At 35.3% G+C, this 22457-nt stretch overlaps 1 protein-coding gene across 1 annotated transcript in view; it reads left to right on the forward strand.

Annotated features, from left to right (window-relative positions):
- HCN1 (hyperpolarization activated cyclic nucleotide gated potassium channel 1) overlaps positions 1-22457 on the forward strand; it is a 386694-nt gene that overhangs the window by 260157 nt on the left and 104080 nt on the right. Inside the window, exon 4 of the mRNA XM_038535146.1 lies at positions 17632-17850. Within this exon, the coding sequence (XP_038391074.1) occupies positions 17632-17850 (219 nt within the window). The remainder of the gene's footprint in view (positions 1-17631; positions 17851-22457) is intronic.

Here is a 22457-nt window from a genome sequence, read left to right on the forward strand (position 1 = left end):
TCCACCTTCATCATAAATAGTAAATGCTCTAGGATCTACTCTCCTGTGTGTTATTCATTTTCTATTCTAAGTTCTGTGGCCCTTTCTATTCCTCATATGAAAACCTATGTATCTGATTTTTCATTTTTTGCCAACCTTCTAGGGTGACTCCCCACTAATCAAGCATGCCACCTCACTATAACAGAATAGTGAATAAAAAGAATATTTGAATGATTCCATTTTAACCACACAATATACTTCCAATGATAGACAAAGGAAAGCATGGATATATCAAAACAATGGTAATCTGTACATATCCCATCTTACGTACATATTTACTCCCATCCTATCTTCTTTCATTTGGAAGATCCTGTCTCTAATATTTGCCTTTAATTTCATGGCATTCAAGCCTTGTCCTTCCCTAAAGAATTTATCCTGGGATGCTCTTCATTCTCTGTTCACCCCATGCTAGCCTATGCTCATGCAATTCTGGGGTTTTAGGAGTCAATCCTGAACCATAGTGGGGCCAGCCAGGGAAAGAGGATATTTGAATAATGACTTAGTAGTAATGTGCAGGCGTTTAAATTATAACCTTCCAGAAATTGTAACATTGACTTCATCAACTAAAACAGAAAGACTCAAGGTAGTTTCTAGCATCTTAGAAGATGGTATGGGGAGATTTTGAGTATGCCATTCTTTGTCTCGATTCTGATTGGAAAATAAGGTATTCTTATCCCAAACCTCATCTACAGTGTGAACAGTTATCTCACTGAGGCTTACTGCTGCTTCCATCTCCGCTGTCCGGGGAACCTAGTATCACAGTGCTACCAGGGATGGCACACACATTGTACCCCAGGGAGCCTACTAGTCTATACCTTTTCTAGGTAAGCCTGGAGTAGAAATACACATACACCCCCACACGAATACAATTTAGTTAACCTTTGTCACTAGTGCCTAAGGAAATGTGAAGATGAGAGACTATTGACTCATTGGAGCAGATTAATCATTTTAGAACTAGCTGGGGAAAATCTGCCATGAGTCATGGAAGTGATGCACAAGAGAAATCATTAAGCTTTGAATGTTTACCTCTTCTTTCTGAGCAGTCCCTCCTGACCAAGAAACGTACGCTGTTAATCCTTAAGACATTCTCTTGCATTGCCAGTAAGCCACAGTTGTTTCCTTCCACATCAGAAGTTAAGGAAGACACATATATGATGTGTCTGGATATGTTCTTTATAACCTATAAGTTTTTGGAAAATTTAGCATTTTCCTAATTGAGATATTATAGGTCAGTCCCCTACAGGAATTGCACTAAGCAATATGCTCTTCTCAAGAAACACTGATTATTATGCGTCACAACCAAAGTGGTCAGAACTAACGGAGGTGTTAGCATTAGGTAATGTTATAACCGGAAATAAGAATTCTACTGAAGTATTTAGGGATACTTCAGTTTTGCTAGCATTTACCTTTTTATTGTCATAGTTTTTTATCATGTATAAGCAGACTAAAAATTACTTTCTAAAAGTAAACTAACCCTGGTTTTCCTCTCCAAGCCGTAGGAAAATAGCTAGAATATGTTTTTGGATAGTAATATCATGGTTAAACATGGGACAATTGTCCATATATTTTTATTCTGATTTTAAAGAATTGAAACAAGTGCATCAGAAATGGGAATTATGTCTGAATCACCATTTTTCTAGTCTTCTTATAAGCTGGTAGAATCAAAAGCTAGAAAAAGTGAAGAAAAGAGAGAAAAACCAAAAGATTGTTTTAATTTTTTTCTTTTTCTTTTTTTTTTAAAGATTTATTTATTTATTCATGAGAGACAAAGGAGAGAGGCAGAGACACAGACAGAGGGAGAAGCAGGCTCCCTTTAGGGAGCCCGATGTGGGACTCAATCCCGGGACCCCAGGATTATGCCATGAGCCAAAAGGAGAGCCACTGAGCCACCCGGGCGTTCCTCAAATTTTTTTTTTCTGTTTTATAGTTTGTTTGCTTATTGCTTAAGTCAATCTATATCTGAATACAGAGAGAGGGCTAAAACGAGATAGTCTAAGCCTTGAAGATCAATCAATTCCTGTTCTCTCTCTCTCTCTCATTTCACACACACACACACACACACACTCACACATACATACACACATAATGTGAATGGAGAATTGATTTATCAGAGACAACTGAGGGATTTAACTTTTCTAAATACTAGCATATAGTATCTTTGGTTTGATTCTATTGATCAAGAAGTTGGTTTTTGCCTCTCTTAAGTTCTATTTGGTGTTTCAATTTTCTGTGAAGTTGTACATGAGATCAGACAGTCCAGACCTTATAAAACCTGCATTTGTAGAAGGTTTAAATGGACTTAAGAAGCCAAAGCAGGAAAGTCTCTGAGAGCAGTAAGTGACACAGAAGCCTTCCACACTAAGAATGCACTGAGCACACATCATAGGGTAAGAGCTTTAAGTTGGAGTTAGGCCGCTAAAAATAACTGTAAGTGCTCAATCTTTCTGTTTTCTACACAGCCTTACACAGAGGAGGATTTCCTAGGCTTATCCTGTTAGGTTGCATAATCAATATATCAAGTTGGAGTGTTACTTATAATTTAAGGCTTTACTTGTTTATCTGCAATTTAAGGTCATGCCTTTAGAACTAAGTAACATGTACTGTTGCTGATTTGTGTTGCTACTCCTTGGCTGTAAATAAGATGAATTTTAAAAGCATCTCTTTTTTCTTTCTCTTTTGTTTTCACTTGAGAATTCAAAGCTGTGACTGCTACAAATACACACAAATCAGACTATGGTTGAAGTGGCAGGTTCTGTATTCTGCTATTGTCACATAAACTTATGCTTCCCACACTCAAACTCACTCTTCCAATTTGGAGCAGTTACTTTCATGGGTTGAATTGTGCCCCCGCCCCCCAAAAAAGATGTGTTGCAGTTTTAACACCCAAGCATCTGACCTTATTTATAAATAAGACTTCTGCAGATATAATCAAATTAATGTGAAGTCATCGGAGTGGGCCCTGTTCCAGCATGACTATTGTCCTTACAAGAAGAGAAAAACATAGTATGACAACAGAGGCAGAGATTGGAGTGATGTCGCTGCAAGCCCAGAAGTGCCTATAATTACAGCCTCCACTGGAAGTTGGAAGAATCAAAGTCCTGCTGACTTGGATATCAAAATTTTAGGTTCCAGAATAATGAAAGTATACATTTCTTTGGCTTAAGAAAAGAAAGAATCTTTCTAAATTAACATAATTTTAACTGAGATAGTTTATCTTTTAAACTTGTGATTGAAATAACTTTAGCATAGGGAAATAGTTTTCTATACAATTTAATTAGCCACTGACCTAATAAGCAGCATTTTTCTCAAATAGGTAACTTTATGGCAATGTTGGGCAATTCAGATCATAGTTGCTACCCTCATCATTTTACTCAGATAGAATGTATTAATAATTTGATTTGTACTATCACCTTTAAGACGGAGATGGTTTAACCCAAACCATGGTTGATTTTCTTCCCTCTTAGATACCCATACATGAGCAGAGTACAGGATATCAATTGTTAAGCAATTACTGCTTAAAATGTACTATATCTGCAATGGGCAGGTCAGATATTCAATGGAGAGATACTAATTCTTATCATGAGGCCACAGGCAAGTTAATGAAGCTCTAAACTTCATCCTCCTCAATAAAATGAAGATAATAAAGGCTGTTCTAGTTTCCATAAGGTTGCTGTGATAATCACCAGGTCAAATTAGATTGTTATTGTAAGAGATCTGTATAAACCATACTCAATTTTTTTGTTGGTGGTGGTGTTTCCATTATTATCGTGACTACACAAAAGCTAATGGAAGCAATATTGCAAGCATTTAGAGAAATGAGGGCTTTTTTGTTTTTCAATTCTTAGGCAACTAAATGAGCTCATGAGCAATTAACAATATTTTCTATACCTTTGAAATGTATTATTTCTTGTGTGTTAGATTAAAATAGAGTTGGATAGTCCGAATACACTTATTTTGTATGTATTTAGTTAGTTGGTTATTTTAATCTTAAAATTAGGGGTATTCTGAAACTGCCCATCAAAATGATAGAGTTTCACTCAGATCCCATACACTTCCAACTTTTTATGAATCTATGGAAATAAGTCCATCTGCCATAGGAAAAAAAATGTTTAATGGGTCAAGTCTTTCATTTTATTTCACTAGCTCCTCTTATCTCTGGTGGTCAAGCCTGGCCCAGTAAAAAATCCAGGTAGAATAAGAAAAAAACAGAGAAATCTATTTATCATACCATCATACTGCTACATGTATGTGTTAAATGTTAAGGGAAAATTCTACCCTTACTGGGCTAAGATTTCAGAATCTGTTAAAGGTGAGAGCTTACTTTTGGAATAGTGGAAAAGCTAGTTTTAACCTCAGCATCAATAACCAATTACCAAGTAAGTTTCTTGTAAACTTACACATTTCTTTTCTATATAGTTTAAAATTTTCTGTAGTTATGCTGCTCTCAGAACATCAGATTTTAATAAAATTCTTCACGATGTATATGTCTATAAAGAGATTAGAGCTGTATCCTGCAGTAGAAAGTGCTACAAACAAATTGTTAAATGAAAACACACACATGTCCACACACTATTAATAAATTTAGACCTTCATTTAGAGAACTAGGCTAGATGGAAAACACCTAAACACCATATTATGTATCAGCCTTTTATATAATGCCTCTCATTTAATCTTCATAAAAAGTACAGATTCTCGCAGCGCTTGGTGGCTGAGTGATTGAGCATCTGCCTTTGGCTTAGGTCATGATCCCCAGGTCCTGGCAGGGTCCTGGGATCGAGTCCTGCATCAGGCTCCCCACATGGAGCCTGCTTCCCCCTATGCCTATATCTCTGCCTTTCTCTCTATGTTTCTCCTGAATAAATAAAATCTTTTAAAAAAAGTAGAGCTTCTTTATACATTACACTATCATGCAATTGACATATATGCAGATTATTTAGAAGGAAAAATCTAATGCCTTATTTTTCATATGGTAACATTTCTATAAACAAAAATTCTGTATGTAATAATTTATGTTCTAATTATTTCTTAAAAGATTTATTTACTTATTTTAGAAGGGGGAGCAGGAAGGGAGGGGCAGAGGAACAAAGAGTCTCAAGCAGACTCTGCACTGAGCACAGAGCCTGACATGGGGCTGGATTGCACTGATACAGGAGAGCTTGGTTCTTGTCTCATGGAGTCAAAGAATGAATCTCACAGACAAAGGAGAGTGAGTAAAGCAATAGTTTGTTAAGTAAAGATACAGAGAAAGGTCTCAGGAGTGAGAGGGTTCCCAACAGGGTTGGGTTGCCATTTAGAGCTTTTATTGGTAGTCTTTTATTGAGAACTAACTGGGAAACTTGTGGCCTTGAGATTCTTGTGCTACTTGGTTTAAGTAAGGACTAGTGATAACATTTTTAATGGCTTCTTTGGGGTCTGGGTATTCTTTGTTGGTCACAGATAACTGTCATAAAAAGGACACCATCCCTGCCCACACCTAGGGCAGGGTGGTCTGGCTTGTTCCCTTATCTCTGGTTTACCTACACCCTGGCATTTTTGGAATCTCTGCAAGCCTGATCACATAGCCTCCCATCTCTCCTTACCTAGCCCTGCCTGTCCCTCACTCAACAGCACTCTGAGATCACAATCTGAACCAAAACTAAGTCAGAAGCTTAACCAAATGGGCCATTCAGGTGCCTCTTCTGTCCTAATTATTAACAATAACCACCCAAGGTGAAAAACTTCTTTTCTTTTTCTACTTATTTATGATAGTCACAGAGAGAGAGGCAGAGACACAGACAGAGGGAGAAGCAGGCTCCATGCACCAGTAGCCCGACGTAGGATTCGATCCCGGGTCTCCAGGATCGCGCCCCGGGCCAAAGGCAGGCGCTAAACCGCTGCGCCACCCAGGGATCCCTGAAAAACTTCCTAAGTCCTGCCTCTTTTATGTCCTAGGTTTCTGCTTTCCTTATTAAGAGCAGAAGTTTGAGCCTAGCAAAAAAGGACTGAGGTTCTTTGTTTTACTTCAATTTCACTCTAATTTTAGCAGTTTTTAACACGACCAATATGCTAAAACCTCTAATTAGCAGAGTTAAACAACTTGAGAATAGCATCAAAAGAGATGATCTGCTAATGTGAAAACCATAGGTGCAGAGTTGCTTTGCTAAAACCCATACGATTAATTTAAAGTGCATATTAAATAATAGCACTTAGGCAATATTATATCACTACTTATTTCACTTTGGCCAGGTGTTAGTGAAACAGTCTCTTTTTAGTGGTTCAGACTGAACCTGCCTCTCTGCCTCAGGTGCATCTTCCATGCTTTGAAAAATTAAGCCTCAGGCAAGGACTTCCTTCCAGGAGACTCTTCCTATTTAGATACCAGGATAGTTGACTCCATCCAGGGCTTTGGGGATAGGAGTAAAGGAAGAGGACCCTTTGAGCATTCTTGGCCAGTAGGAAAACATTAAAGTGAAGCACGACTATATGACCCAACCATCTTTATTGACCTCAAACTCTCAAGGGGATTTTCCCTCAGAGGTTTTCTCTGATGAAAACCTGACATAATTTTTTCCTCTAAATTCCCTTAAGATGTAGTAGAGGTTCCCTTTTGCTAGTTGAGATGAAAGCATATATTTTAGAGAATTTATGTGCTATGGTTATGTTCTTAAAATGCTTGAAAATTCTGCATTAGAATTATGAATTTTACTGATATAAATGAAATATGTTGCTATGATCTTCAGAATGGAGATGGTTTATACTGCAGTTCAGACAGACCTGTGATTGAATTTCAGCTTTGGCACTGACAAATGTGTGACTTTGAGCAAGTTTCTTAATTTTTCTAAGCTTTACATTTCTTACCTGTAAGAACAGTATCAGGTTTCAAGAATTTTATGAGGAACAATGAGTTGATATAACAGTACCTTGCAAGGAATAAAGTACTCAGTGTATGCTAATCTCCTCCAGTGTTCCTTTATATTTATGCATATATAAAAATATATTTACTGATATTTATATGTGCAAAAATATGTAAAATATATTTGCTTATATTTACTTGTACAACAATGAAAGTATTTTGCTCAAAGCACTAATTATAGAAAAATCACATTTAAAACTTGAAATATCTGATTTAGAGCCTTCCTCTAAGAAGTGGTAATCAACTCTTAGTATAAAAAATAGAGGGATCCCTGGGTGGCGCAGCGGTTTGGCGCCTGCCTTTGGCCCAGGGCGTGATCCTGGTAGACCCGGGATCGAATCCCACATTGGGCTCCCGGTGCATGGAGCCTGCTTCTCCTTCTGCCTATGTGTCTGTCTGTCTCTCTCTCTCTCTCTGTGTGACTATCATAAATAAATAAAAATAAAAAAAAATAGACCCACCAAATTAAGAAATAATTTATTGATATGTTTAATTTTAATTTAATTTAATTATTTTTTTAAAGAGAGTATGAGAGTGAGGAGGAGGGGAAGAAGGTGACAGAGGTGGGGATGGAGTGGGGACAACCTTAAGCTGTTCAGAGCCCCACTTGGGGCTCAATCTCAGGACCCTGAGATCATGATTCAAGCCAAAATCAAGAGTCAGATGCTCAACTGACTAAGACACTCAGGTACCCCATGTTTAATTTTTATTTTACAATAATGCAACCAATGTTAAAAGAAATATGAGAAAAAATATCCATGATCTCAAGCATCATTAAATTTTAATTTATAAATCTACTTAATGCAGATTTTGTATTTTATCATTATTGATGTAAGAAAACATACACTTAGAATTTGAGGGATTAATTGACTAGGGAACAAGTCTAGAACTTAAAATGACCAAACATCATTCCTTTTATAAAGGCAACAGTAATCTTGTTATGCAGTAATTTTATATTTTGTTGCTTAAAACTATTTCAACTCTTCTTTAAAGCAAAAGGATTGATATCAGAGGTACAAATGTTTGTAAGCAGATCAAAACAGTACAGATAAGAAAAACAAATACATTTTTCCAATTGAAAAATATATGTAATTGTATATATTTTTTAAAGTGTTATTTCTAGAAATCATGACATTTAAATTTTTGGTAGATAATGCTATCAAGAATACAAATACGTATTTCAAGAATTCAAGAGCTTCTATCATGTGAATCAGAGGGAAATAATTCATTACTTAGTAGTACATTTTAAAAATAAAGCGCTAATGTTATGGAATTAGATTGACAAGTTATGAAATCAAAACACAATGTTGGTAGGTTCTTTTTCTTCTTGCCTGCAGGGGCATTAATGTTAACTTTCAAAGCATACCTATACTCGGGGAAAAGGCTACTATATATATTATATATAATATATATATATATATATATATATTTTTTTTTTTTTTTTTTAAGAAATTGTCTTTTGGGCAGCCCCAGTGGCACAGCAGTTTGGTGCTGCCTACAGCCCGGGGTGTGATCCTGGAGACCCAGGATCGAGTCCCACGTCGGGCTCCCTGCATGGAGCCTGCTTCTTCCTCTGCCTGTGTCTCTGCCTCTCTCTCTGTGTATGTCTCTATGAATAAATAAATAAGTAAATTCTTTAAAAAAAAAAGAAAAGAAATAGTCTTTCTTGCTATCTGCATTTTGACCTTATATGCAACATAACTGTCAGTCCTTTCCCTGAGTATCCTTAGGAGTTGCATGCACTGTGTCTTCCTACTGGTATTATCACTTACTATGATCTGTAGCAAAAACTCACAAATAATGTTTAACTCGACTAAAAGACCTCCTCAAAGATGTTTCTTAAATGTCTCTGTTTTAATATACAAATCCAATAATTCTAGGGGACATACTTCAAAGAATAAAAATGTTCAAATGATACTTAGAAACAATTGTAATTCTGTTTCAATCACTAATCAGTATAAAGACCACTCCCAATACCTATCCATTATTACCATACCCCCAGAACTGTGAAATTGATGGAGAACAACAGTTCATTACCCTGACTCCATTCTCTTATACACGGATAAAGTAAAATCATGGCATGTTCAAGTGATCATACACTTTTGAATTGGTGACCTATAATGCTACACTTCTTGTGACTTCAGGAAGATTATGCTCAGCTATATTTCTTAGCTTGAGAACTTCTTAATGTATCTTTCTATCTGATTGGCATTGCTGTAACTGATGTGATAAGTTTATTCAGTGATGGAAGAAGTAAACTGTAACTGATCAGAATTTGATATTTTAGCTATTGATGTATGTATTTGAGTCAAGTTTGATATTGCCAAGTTTGTTAAGATATTGCCTACTTAACATATTCATACTTGCATTTGATTTGAAATGATAAAGAAGATTCATTCAGCTATTCAATAATGGCGTGTTTTGGCCATCTAAATTATCAAAATTTTAGTTCATATGAATGATGATGGACCAGAGAAACTTTTGTTCCTGTGGCTTAGTTTGAGTTTGAATGTCCTGTTAGGAGGTCTAGGACATTCTAGAATAAACATTTCTTTTCTTTCTTTGCCATAGCCCTTAACCCTGATCCAAATTAAGTAACAACATAAACAGTGTGTCAAACAAATGCTTAGAAAATAAGTTAAGCTGGGAATATAAACCTAAAATATTTTTTGTATGAAATTTCCCAGATGGAATAATTAAATTTACTTATATATATTCCCACTAATTGGGCTCAATATGTTTTCCTCAAACAATAATTAATTTCAGTGTTGCCTCAGTGATGAATTAAATGAATGAGCACTCTTGAATAATAAAAAATTAATCTATAAGGAACAATTTGTTGATAAATCATTGACTAAAATGAAAACAAGAGAAACCCTGATTAAATCAGAGTTAACAGGTAACTTGTTTACTTTCAATAGGATTCAAGTTACATGTAAGTTGGTAATATTTGGATTATATGGTAAAGCACTTGGAGTTTATGGTCTCCATTCATGTTGTTATTATTATTGATGTAGACTAAACTTCAGTAGAGTTGTTTTTGAAAAAAAGATGAAAGGAGAACAGCTACATTAAAAAAAAAAAAAAAAAAAGATGTACTGGGAATGAAAATATTCCTGGACCTTCACCAAACCCTATCAGACTCAGTTTTTCTTTCTTTACATCTCCTCTTTTGCCTGTTGTTAATTTTCTACATCAAATAAGGATTGCATGTGAGAGTTGGACTGATCAGTTAGTCTTTCAGCCTTAATATTTTGCCTGAAATTATAAATATAATAGGTTTATAAAATCAAGAGCAGTGTCATGTAGTAGCTAATAGTATGGTCTATAGAACCAGATTGGGTTTGAAACAATGAATCTTCAACTTTTTAAACTTTGTAACCTTGGGCAAGTCACTATGTTCTCTGCCTCAGTGTTATCATTTATCAAGTGTTGAGAAGAATGATATGATGGTAAGACTGACTAATTTAATGTAATAATTGGTACTTTGAACACTTTAGAGCCATGCATGTTGTTATCATCATACTGTTTTCCAAGGATAACTTGAAAAATATTTTGTATTCCGATTTTAACTTATTTTCTAAGCATTTGTTTGACACACTATGTTTTTACTTATCTGTGTATTTTGTATTTTATCTCTGCAATCAATCTATCTTTCTGGCTTAAGCTTTTATAGTTGGGATTGTAGCAGTGGGTGGGGCTAGTGGGGAGGATAGGAGGAGAAAAAGAGGAGGGAGGTAAGAGTATAAAGTAATATTACTCCATTTGGGATTCTCTCAGCAGCAGCCTCCAAATCACATGGCTCCTGCCTAAATACTGACATTCTCCCATGAGGTCTGGGTGTATACACACTTCAGTATCTAAAGAGAACGATTCTGGTCTTGTAGAAGAACAGAAAAGATGCCTACACCTAATCAGTCTCCTCCGTAAAGAAGAGCCTAAATTGCATGAATTTTTCTAAATTTTCCATAACCTCCTGAATTATGAATTATTCTATTTTTGTTTTTCTTTTACCATTTTGTAAGAATCTAATATGCTACATTCTATAGACCTTCTCAAAATTATTTATTTTTGTTCTTATTTTATACTTTACAGCTTTATGCTAGTTCAGTTTTCATTTAACCTCCCTTAAACTTATAATAGCTTTTATTTAGTTATTTTAAGCTTTTATTTATTTGAGAGAGGCAGAAATAGTGAGAGAGAGCACAAGCAGGGAAGAGAGGGAGAAGCAGTCTCCGTGTTGAGCAGGGAGCCCAATGGCAGGGCTTAATCCCAGGACCCTGGGGTTATGATCTGAGCCAAAGGCAGATGCTTAACCAACTGAGCCACCCAGGCACCCCTTATGATAGCTTTTAAACTGACTTCCTTATCTAGCCATTGTTAAATCCATCCTCCATGCCAGGATTTCTCAACCTCACCAAAGGTGGCAATTTGGGCCAGATAATTCTTTGCTGGAGCTTCTCTGTGAATTGGCAGGCATTTAGCAGCTTCACTAGCCTCTATCCAGTAGAAGATAATAGCACTTACTCCGAGGGCACCTGAGTGGCTCAGTCAGTTAAGTTTTGGACTCAGTTTCAGCTCATGTCATGGTCTCAGGGTCATGAGATGGAGCCCGGAGTCAGCTCCATGCTCAGTGGAGAGTCTGCTTGAGATTCTTTCTGTCTCCCTTTACCCCTCCCCCTGCTCATGCATATGTGCTCTCTGTCTCTCTTTCTCAAATAATAAATAAATCTTTTTAAAAAGTAGCACTTCCTCCAGTTATAAAAAACAAAAGTTCAGTAATGGTCCCTCAGTGACAGAATCATCCTCAGTTGAGAATCACTGCTCGACAATTCTTCCCGTCAATCTTAAAGCACAGGTTAGATTTTATCATTTCCTGCTGAAAAATTTTGTGGCCTCCCATACTATATTGAAGAATGTTCTGACCCCTCCAGTGCTGGCCATCACTGTGTTTCCTAGTGCATTCCTTATTAAGTTTTGTATCTTCTCTATAATTTAGATTGGCTGATCTATGAGAAACTCTTCAGATAGATAGGCAGACAGGAATAATCTGTGTTTGGTGACTGTTCTCACCCATAGGTTCCCCCCAGATACCATGCCTATCCTATATCCAGCATCATGTATCCACATTTTCACTTTAAAATATAGTCTTGCTCAATTTTTTTCACATAGTAAGTCAGTCAAAATCTTCATTGAAATTGAGAAAGGTCTTTGCTTTACATGCACATTAAAATAGATTATAAAGTCACTGTAATTTGAGATCATACAATAACAGCATAGAAAAATAGTCAAATGGATTCATGGAACAAAATATTGAGCTGAGAAACAAGCACCAAGCACTGTCTGTAGACAATATATAACAAAGGAGGCATTTTTATGTCACTGGGGACCAGATAGTTCGTTAGAAGTTGTATACAGGCTCAAGAAACAGCTCTTTCAGAATGAATGAAAATATGAACTTTGTTCCACATACAAAAAAAAAAAAAAATCACGGGTAAAATAAGTAAATATGTTAATATAAAAATAACATAACCTAAAAAAAATAACATAATCTCCAAAATATTTACATATGAATACTTTCAGATTTAGAGAGATCTTTTTAACCAATACAGAAATTCAGCAGCTCACAGAAAAATTGCAGATTTGTCTTCTTACATAAAATAATCAGAATATTGGAGCACCTGGGTGGCTCAGTTGGTTGAGTGTCTGACTCTTGGTTTCTACTTAGGTCATAATCTCAGGGTCCTGGGATCACCCCACAATGGGTTCTGTGCTTGGAAGTGATTCTCGAGAATTCTCTCTCTCCCTCTCCCACCACTCACATGCTCTCTCTCTCTCTCTCAAATAAATAAATAAATCTTTAAAAAATAATTAAAACATGGCAAATTATATCATTAAAAAATCAATAAGTAGAGGGTAAATTAGAAATAGATATTTAAAGCAAATAGTTAAAAAATAAAGCAAATAGTTAAAGAATTGATATCCAGTCTTCATATATGTATTACAAGTTAATAAGAAAAAAATAAGAATCTCATCAGAAATGAGAAAGTCTAATTAGTTAATAAGTATATAACAATCTTCTCAAATTTCGTGGTCAGAGAAATGTAAATGAAAGTAACAGTGGTTATTTTATCTCAATAGCATAGGTGATGAAGTGTATTTTTTTTTTTATGAAGTGTATTTTTATTTATTTTTGGAGAAGTTACAGCCTCTGAAACAGTCTGGCACAAATTGAAAACTTTACTCTTTGACCCAACAAACACACTCCTGAGAATATATTTAATAGAGATAAAGGTCATATGTACAAAGTTGTTTATTACAGAATAGTCTGTAGTGGCAAAAACTGGAAAACACTAGAAGAAATGGGAGAATTAACTATAGCATAATGAATAATGGTTTATTACATATTACATATTATCTGAACACTAGATTATTTGGAGGAATTTTCCTGTGATAAAAGCTTTATGCAGAGAAGTGTATATGATATGATCCATATTTGTAGAGAGAAAGGCCAAGATCCATGTCGGTGTGTTTGTGTGTGTTTTGTGTGTGCCTAAAGAGATAAATGAAAATGGACATCAACACACATTCTTATATAAAATAGTTTGGCTATTATCTAACTGCCTTCCTTTGGTAAATTGAAACTTTCTTCTCCAGCTCCACATACTGCTTCCCCTCAAAAACAAAGAATAAACAACGCAAACAGAATTAAAGTGCAGTCTCTAATGGGCATGCCATTAGACTTTTGAATTATTCCCATTATATCTAAGTCCATCAAGTTGCCTTAACAACATGACTGTGCCCCCATATAAGGAAGATAATCTTGCATTAGATTTAACAGCACAGTCAAAATATATTTATTCATCCTTTTTTTTTTTCAACAAGTGTTTTCACCTAAAAATATTTAGTGTCTCCACTGAATCATGCAATTTAGAGTCTAATGTGATCGATGAGACATAGCTCCAACCCTAATCTATGGGTAGATGCCAGGCCCATGAGAAGATCATCATGTACCGATGGAAGTCACCATGAGAGGGGAATTGGAGTCCTGAAGGAGCCCAGAAGAGATTTAAAGCCAGTCAGAAACAAACCAAGCTTATTTTCTTTTTATTCATTCTTTGAATAGATCTTAGGAATTAAAGCCTTTGCTTATTTTGCAATGTGGTTTGTAATGAATTCATTTTTAGTATGTCAGTATATTACTGAGTTGAATTTCAGCAATTTTAATACTTCATTTTAAATAACATGTACATTCAAGCTTTTTATGGGAAATATTCCTTTGTTCATTGAATACTCCATTTCTTGTCCCTGGAATATCTACAATTTGAGAAACCTTAGGTTAATTCATGGAAATAGTTACATATTTTCGTGTATGAAAAGATGAAAACTTGTATATGGGTCCATTATAATATCTGCATAGTATAATATGCTATACAAATAATTTTCTTAAAATTGAATCTCATTTTTACACTTGTGTGTGTATATATACAAATACACATACATATACATTTACATGCATACATGTATGAGTGGATGGATGGATAGATAAATAGGACAACATGACCTCATTTTATAAGTAACAATGAATTTCAGTTTAAGAAAATTAACTCTTGCAACCAGATGGGGCTGGTTAATTTTTGCCCACAGCCACATGCAGTTCCAAAGTTTATGAAGTTGGGCTTTTAAACTTTATCATGTCCTATTTTTAAAATCTATAAATTTTATTTTTGGAAAAGCCTTTTAAAACATGAAAAAAAAGATCTATGTATATTCACTGTATTTTTAAATAATACTTTCTGAGAATTTAAGAATTAATTTGACAAAGGCAAGGAATGGCCTTGTGGGCATGAGATATTACCTTATAGTTGCATAGGCACCCACTTCCAGAAGGCCCCTGTGCTTGTTATGAAGCTCAGCTGCTGCTATCTTGATATTCTTAATAGTTTTATCTGTGAACTTATGTTTTGTAAGGGAGGTCCACTGAGACAGTGCAGCACGAACATGAGCAACAGTGCTGCAGGGTGGCAGCTCTGCATCCACAGGTTCAGGCCTGCAGGCACAGTAGACAACGCAGAAGGCAAGCACCTGACCTGACAGCAGGGCATGCATATGCATGCCCCAGCAATCTGAAGTGCTGTGTCCCCAACGTGGCTGAGCCAGAATACCAGTGGCAACAGCAATTCCCGAAGCAGCAACCGTAACAGCACGACTGTGGGAGGTAGGAGTGACTCCCCCATGCCAGCCGAGACAGGAATCTTGGTGAAAAAACAGCAGACTATCAGTCCCAGCGTTCCTGTCCCTGCAGTATCTACACAGATATTAAATCTTCTCCCTAAATTCCAAGATAACACTTGCAGCACTCAGATGGCAAACTTTGTCAATAAATTATTGCAAAATAGAGAGTTTACGTAAATATTGCAATAAGGCATGTCAGGGTGTTAGAATTTTTCACAGTTTACAACGTTCAGTTTTGGAAACTCCTGCAACATTGCAAAGCAAATTTCCACCAGCCTAGAAATACAGATTAAATTGAAAGATCATCACATTTGATGGAAAATAACACTATCTTCGTGAAACTTTAAATGAGACAATTATTAACAGAGAGGACAATTTTTAATTAAATTTCCCTTGTAATTGAAAATAACGGAATAAAATATATATGTGCAAATTATGAAACTACTTCTGGCTTCTTGCACAACCTCAGCAAGTTACAGGAAATGTCAGAGGAAATACTAAAATGTCAATGCATACATTTACATTCAACATGAAATTCAGTATACAGACAGTGTAGAGATCTTTGTTGTGATGGAATTATTCTGTATCTTGACTGTGGTGATGAACACATAAACTTGTGATAAAATTGTATAAAACTAAGTACACACACAAATGAGTACTGGTATGTTGGTAAAATATGAATGGGATCAGTGGACTGTACCTATGTCAATTTCCTGGTTGTAACATTGTACACACTTTCCTGGATGTTACCATTTGGGATGAAGGGTGCATTGGGTTCTCCATTATTTCTTATAATCTGCATGTTAATCTAGGGTTATTTTAAAAAGAAAAGTTTAATTAAAAATCACTTTCATACATGAAACTAATTTGTATTTATTAAAAAACTGTTCTATTAGAACCATCAGCTCCAGATGTACTAAACTTTATATATTAAATAAAAAATTTATCTCAGTGTTGTCACAATCTATGAAATACTCTTAACCCCATTAATGGTTGCATCAACAGAAAGATCTTTCTTAAAGTTTCTCAGAAACTATCAGAAATTATTTGTGATCTTGCATTATCCAAAACAAATGATGTCACTTACAATTTTATCATTGCAAATGAAATTACTAATTGTATCAATTTTAAAGACCTAACAAATTGAATTTGCAGAAAATTAAGCCAGAAAAATTATATGATCAATCAATATATCACAATAATACAGTGTTTCTATTCATTATATTATATATAATTGACACAAAAATATTTTTTGAAATTTATAAATTTGTGTTATTACTCATCACTATTACTACTATAAGTAATAAAATACTTTAAAGGGGAAAATTTATATATTATTATCTTTAACAGTATTTTTTTCCTACATTTTGAACTAAAGGGCCCCAAATTTTCACTTTGCACTGAGCCTTATAAATTACATAAGTCTTGGGCCAGGAGGTTTGATACAAATTGTACCAAAAAAATCCTTTAAATTTTATCAAAGGATAGATAAGATATGTTGAATAACTTATTTTTGTAGAATTGAGCTTGGAATAAATTTTTGAAAGGACTCAGAAATTGCATGCAATAACTAATCTCAGACGTCAGCTTTTTAAAATTTTTGTCCAGAGGGTTTGCCAAAATATTATTTTGCTTATTTTATTGTATGTATTATTTTATAAAAAGCCAACAAGATTCATCCATCATCACTTCTGACATTTGAATTCTAATTTACATTACTCTGAGAGAAGACTTTAAGGATGTCTTTCCATTATTCACACCTGCATTTCCAAAATATGTTTATTTTTCATTTAAGAAATATAGAATTAAGGACTATGCAAATATATCTTTGGATTTTTTAAATCTAAACATCATAGTTTTGATAAAAAATCTTATGCGTAGGTCATCGGCTTCATGTTAACCTGTACCATTTCTCAGCTAGCAAATACATTGCTAGAAAATGACCAGATTTCCTAGAAACTTTGGAATGAGCCCATCAACATTCCTTCTTAGAATTTTTTTAAATATTTTACTTATTTATTCAGAGAGACACAGAGAGAGAAGCAGAGATATAGGCAGAGGGAGAAGGTTCCCTGTGGGGAGCCTGATGTGGGACTCAGTCCCGAGACATCTGGATCACAAAGGCAGATGCTCAACTATTAAGCCACCTAGGCATCCCCATTCTTAGCATTTTTATATGACAGTCACACCATTGTCCCAAAAGAAATTTTAGTTTTAAAAACAACAAACCTAAAACTGACTAGGAATGCATAATATTAACAGTAGATTGTTTCCTAGTGGTAGGCAGCTTTGAAAAAAATCACGTCATTTAAGTAGCAATTAAGAAGGAGTGTCTGTGTAAATGTCCCATAACAAGAATGTTTCTCCATACTCATTCTATAATGTTTTTGTTTATAGGTCACTCTTACTTTTTATTCTGCTTTAGTGATGGCTCAGCCTGTTTTCTTTTTTCTCTTCTGTTCTAGAATGATTCATGGGGAAAGCAGTATTCATATGCACTCTTCAAAGCTATGAGTCACATGTTGTGCATCGGGTATGGAGCCCAGGCCCCAGTCAGCATGTCTGACCTCTGGATTACCATGCTGAGCATGATTGTTGGGGCCACCTGCTATGCCATGTTTGTTGGCCACGCCACAGCTTTAATCCAGTCTTTGGATTCCTCAAGACGGCAGTACCAAGAGAAGGTAATTTGTTTTATCTCTAATATCTTCAATCAGCTAGGTTGTAAATCAAATTAATAGTGTTCAAAGTAACTAAACTACTACTCCATCAAAAATACAATGAAATAAGATGTATAAAGCAGGAACACACTATCAATTTTGACAATTTGAGATTTCTTCAAGATGCTTGTCATAGTTTTCATTTGTTTTCAATTTCTTTCTTGAATAGCATTTTTTAAAATCTGAATTTACATGTATTTTAAAATCTGAATATACAGAAAGTATAGTTACATGTTTGAGAATGCATGATGCTGATCTAAAGTATTATCATTGATCATTTTCTATCATATTTCAACAGTTAAAATAATATGAAGCCTTCTCTAGTATATGTTAGAAAAATATGTTAGTGATTAAATGGAAATAGGCAGCTATTGCACATGTCCCTCTGTGTTTCTCTGCATTATAATCATAATTTATATTATAAATCATATGCCTAGCTGAACATATGTTGCTCTTATATCTAGACAAGTCACCCCACCCTCTCGTCTTAAAAATGCATATTAACAGCTGCTGTCATGCATTCTTATGCACAGTGTGTTAATTAAAATGATCGCTGCTCTAAACTTTTCTTCAAAGAGAGAAGAAAAGTAAATATGTTAAATGATATATTCATTGGATTCTTTTATCATATGCTGAAATATTTTGTGTGGGACGAAACTTTGGATAATCGGACAGTACGTATATAATTGACCAAACATCATTAACTTTCGGGACAGACAAATAAGAATATTTCATAGCTGGAGGAAGGATTTATAATGTAGAAGTTTAGTTGAAAGGCATGGAGTATATAGTGTACACCTTGCCAAAGAGCATTTCTGAAAGTAATGATTAAAATACTTATAGAATACCTCTCCTCGTGAGTGATAACAGACTAGACTCATAATTCCTTACAAAATAGCCAAAGATTGTTTCACTTGTTGTTTTATTTACAGAAGTTTTCAACACTATAATCACACAATAGGAGAAAAGGAACCCAGTTACTTTATTTCCCTTGAATGTAATTACACTGCCACCAACTATCGCAGTGAGCAAGTTGGTATTTTATTACTGAAACAATGAAAAGATAAACCACAAAAATTGCTTCTTAGGTACATTTTAAAATAGAGCCTTCAATTAAATTGGAAAGAACAAAGCACATAGTAAAGGAGAGGAGGGATCCCTGGGTGGCGCAGCGGTTTGGCGCCTGCCTTTGGCCCAGGGCGCGATCCTGGAGACCCGGGATCGAATCCTACATCGGGCTCCCAGTGCATGGAGCCTGCTTCTCCCTCTGCCTGTGTCTCTGCCTCTCTCTCTCTCTGTGACTATCATAAATAAATAAAAATTAAAAAAAAATAAAAAAAATAAAGGAGAGGAGACTTTATACAATGGTGACTTTGACTGAAAATTTATACTCAAAGGAATTTGGGCTAACTGTATCGGGATTTAAGAAAGACTAACAAGGTATATGTTTCTATTATACTGGTTTTTCTCTTCCAGTTGACATTGTATTTGTTTGTTTGTTTGTTTGTTTGTTTTTAATGCTCTTTTCCCATCTCCCTTTAGTCTGCATCATTTGTACATGTTTTTCATAAAAACAAACAAATCTTCAGTTTCAGTATTATATTCATTACCATTGTATGTCATAGTAAGTGAATTCACCTATTTTTATGTTTTTAGACCTGCTTTATAAGCTAAGAATAACTTGGAAACCCAATTTATTCAACTATGCAATCATAGACATTTATAAGCAAATGTATTATGATGCCTGCCATAATTCATCATGTTCTTGATATTACTAAAGTAGTCTTTTGTTACTTTCTTTTTTATTTTTTTTCTTTTGTTACTTTCTGACATATGGAGCAATCTAATCAGAAAGAGCTGATTATAGGTGTACATATATATGGGTTTCCTTATTCTGGATGTTTCATATTAGTGCAATTGAACAATACATGACCTTTAAAGTATTTTCAAGGTTCATCCGAATTGTATCATGTGTCAGTGCTTAATTACCTTTTCTTTTTTGGCTCATTAATACCCCATCGTATGGATATATCCCATTTTGTTTATCCATTCATCAGTTGATGGATGTTTGAGTTGTTTCCTCCTTTGGCTATTGTTAATAAAGCTGCTGTAAACATTTGAGTACAAGTATAATGTGAGATCTTATGTACCAAGGAGCAGAATCACTGGGTCATATAATAATTTCATGTTTAACTTTTTAAGGAACTAGGTTTTTTTTGTAGTTAATATTTATCTGTAGGTGTATTGGAACCATCTGCCATGAATGACTGTAAAATTGATATTGATACTATTCTCACTGACATATACCCATTAATAACATATTTTTGATGTAAAAAATGTGAGCTGCAATACATTCTATATAGCCATTCAGAATGCACTGGTGTTCAACCCACCTAACCTACCCCAGAATTCACTCCTAAACATACCATTCTATTGTCTCTCCATCACTCACCAAACTGCTGGGCTCTAGTGAAAGTGTTGATCCAAATCTAGTCTACTGCACTTGTCTACTGCAAGTCATCCAGCCCATTGTGCATGTTTGGAATCTCAGAGTCCATTTAATTCTGCCTTCTTAGGGAACATCTGTTCATTCAGGGTATCCCAAACCCGAAGTTGTTACGTCATCCTAAGCAGTAGCAGTTGGTCCTCTGATTTTGAGATCCCTACCTCCACAATTTACCAATGATGATAATCTGTCAGGGCTAGAGCATCATCATCATCATCATCATCATCATCATCATCATCTTTTCTCTCTTGACCAAAAAATTGCAATGATGTTCACCCTGTAGCATTGCAGATTAAATTCTAACTTGAATCACAATGTATGCTGCTGATTTCATGGGTCATCGTGTTTTGTGTTCTATGACATTTCAGAGAGTAACATATTCCCCTTCTGTCAGATGTGGAGACTTTATAGTGTGAGACAGGTGGCATTTAAAATATGCCTCTCTTGATGCTCTGCTCTGGATCATTAGCAAGCTTCATACTTTCTATAACCAGCATATTGAACAATCTCAACTTCAGAAATGACCAAAAGAGATCATATTTTTTGTTTCCAGTTGTCACTTTGAGTTTATTTAGCAAAGGTCATCTTTTCTGAACAACATCAAAAAAATCCCTCCCCCAGAACTTTTTGGGGCAAGAAGCCAAAATGAGGAAGGTAAACATATTCCATAGGCTCTCACCTCTCTCTTATTTGGAACTTCTGTTTGTTAACAGGGAAAAGACACAAAGAGGGGTGAAAAGGAAGGGAAGAAGCAGTTTTAATCATCTGCTACATTTGTTAAGCTGGTATCCCTGGGTGGGTATGGCAGATGGTTAGAGCTGATGCTTCCTTTATAAGATCCTTTAAGCTCTTCAGGTAAAACCCATTGAGTCTTTCGCCTGTACTTCCCTAGATGAGGTCCTGCAAATTGAGTAGTTACCTCTAACCTTTTTCTGCTCTGGGCTTCTTGCTCTGTCTGCCAAGAGATAATCTTGGATAAGACCCAAGATAGAATGCTGGCCCCACTGTATGGCTTAGGTCTGGTCCACAGAGAAGCACCCCTACATCCTTCTCTTAACCCATCCCTCACTAATCAGCTGTCTCCATCACCAAAGCAATAAAGAACCTGTGTCTAGCCTTCTCTAACTCCTTGGCAGGATCAGACCCTGTCTACAAGTTATTTATGGGTTCTCTCATATGTGACTCACTCCCCAGACCCGTGTCTCCCAACTATGTGATCTTATTTCAGAGATCCTTAAGTGGTTTTCTTGAAGCTGTACCTACAGGTCAAGTGTTAGAAGTTATAGGGGGCTGGGGAAAAGACTCATAGCATAACAATCCCTCTCTCTGAAGAAATTCACTCACTAATCCCATCAGGAAAATTCTCCCTCTACCCTCCTAGCCTCTGTGGAGCTTTGATGGAATTGAGACCTCCAGGAGTCTTGATTCTTGGATCACATGTGCACCCTGAACATTTAACTTGTGTTTCCCCTCCATGTAAAACTCCCATGTATTTTAATTGATTGGTATGTACTTTGGAACATATCTTTCTAGACAAACTCCCCAAAGTGAATATTATATATATATATTTTTTTTTAACTGAACTTGGGTAGTTACTCTCTTTTCTAGATAAGTCTGGAGTTCATCTAGTCTTCAGGGGATGAAACTGTTTTTGATCATCCTGTGTCTTTATACTACCACAACTTAGTTCTTATACTTGGGCACTCCTGGGAACCTACTACTATTTTTAGACTTGTCATTCTTTTTCCTGTCATGTAATTATAGTAATAGCAGCTTTTAGGTGTGCAGTTTTTCCTCTGTAATAAGCAAGAATTTTAACACAATACACAGTATGAATTTAGAATAAGAAATTTCCCACTCACCTTGGTATACTTGATGTACATGAAAGATTTTTTTTAAAAACACATTTATTGAGCATCATGATCAGACTATTACCTTTAGCAATCAACATGGATGAAAAAAAATATCTACATTAAAACCTTTTGTTAGGATGGTTATACTTTCCACAGAACAGAAACTAAAATGACTTGTTGTACACATTTAGTCACAAACACAGTCCTTGAGT

This window comes from Canis lupus, chromosome 4 (genome assembly GCF_011100685.1).
Source record: "Canis lupus familiaris isolate Mischka breed German Shepherd chromosome 4, alternate assembly UU_Cfam_GSD_1.0, whole genome shotgun sequence".
NCBI lineage: Eukaryota > Metazoa > Chordata > Mammalia > Carnivora > Canidae > Canis > Canis lupus.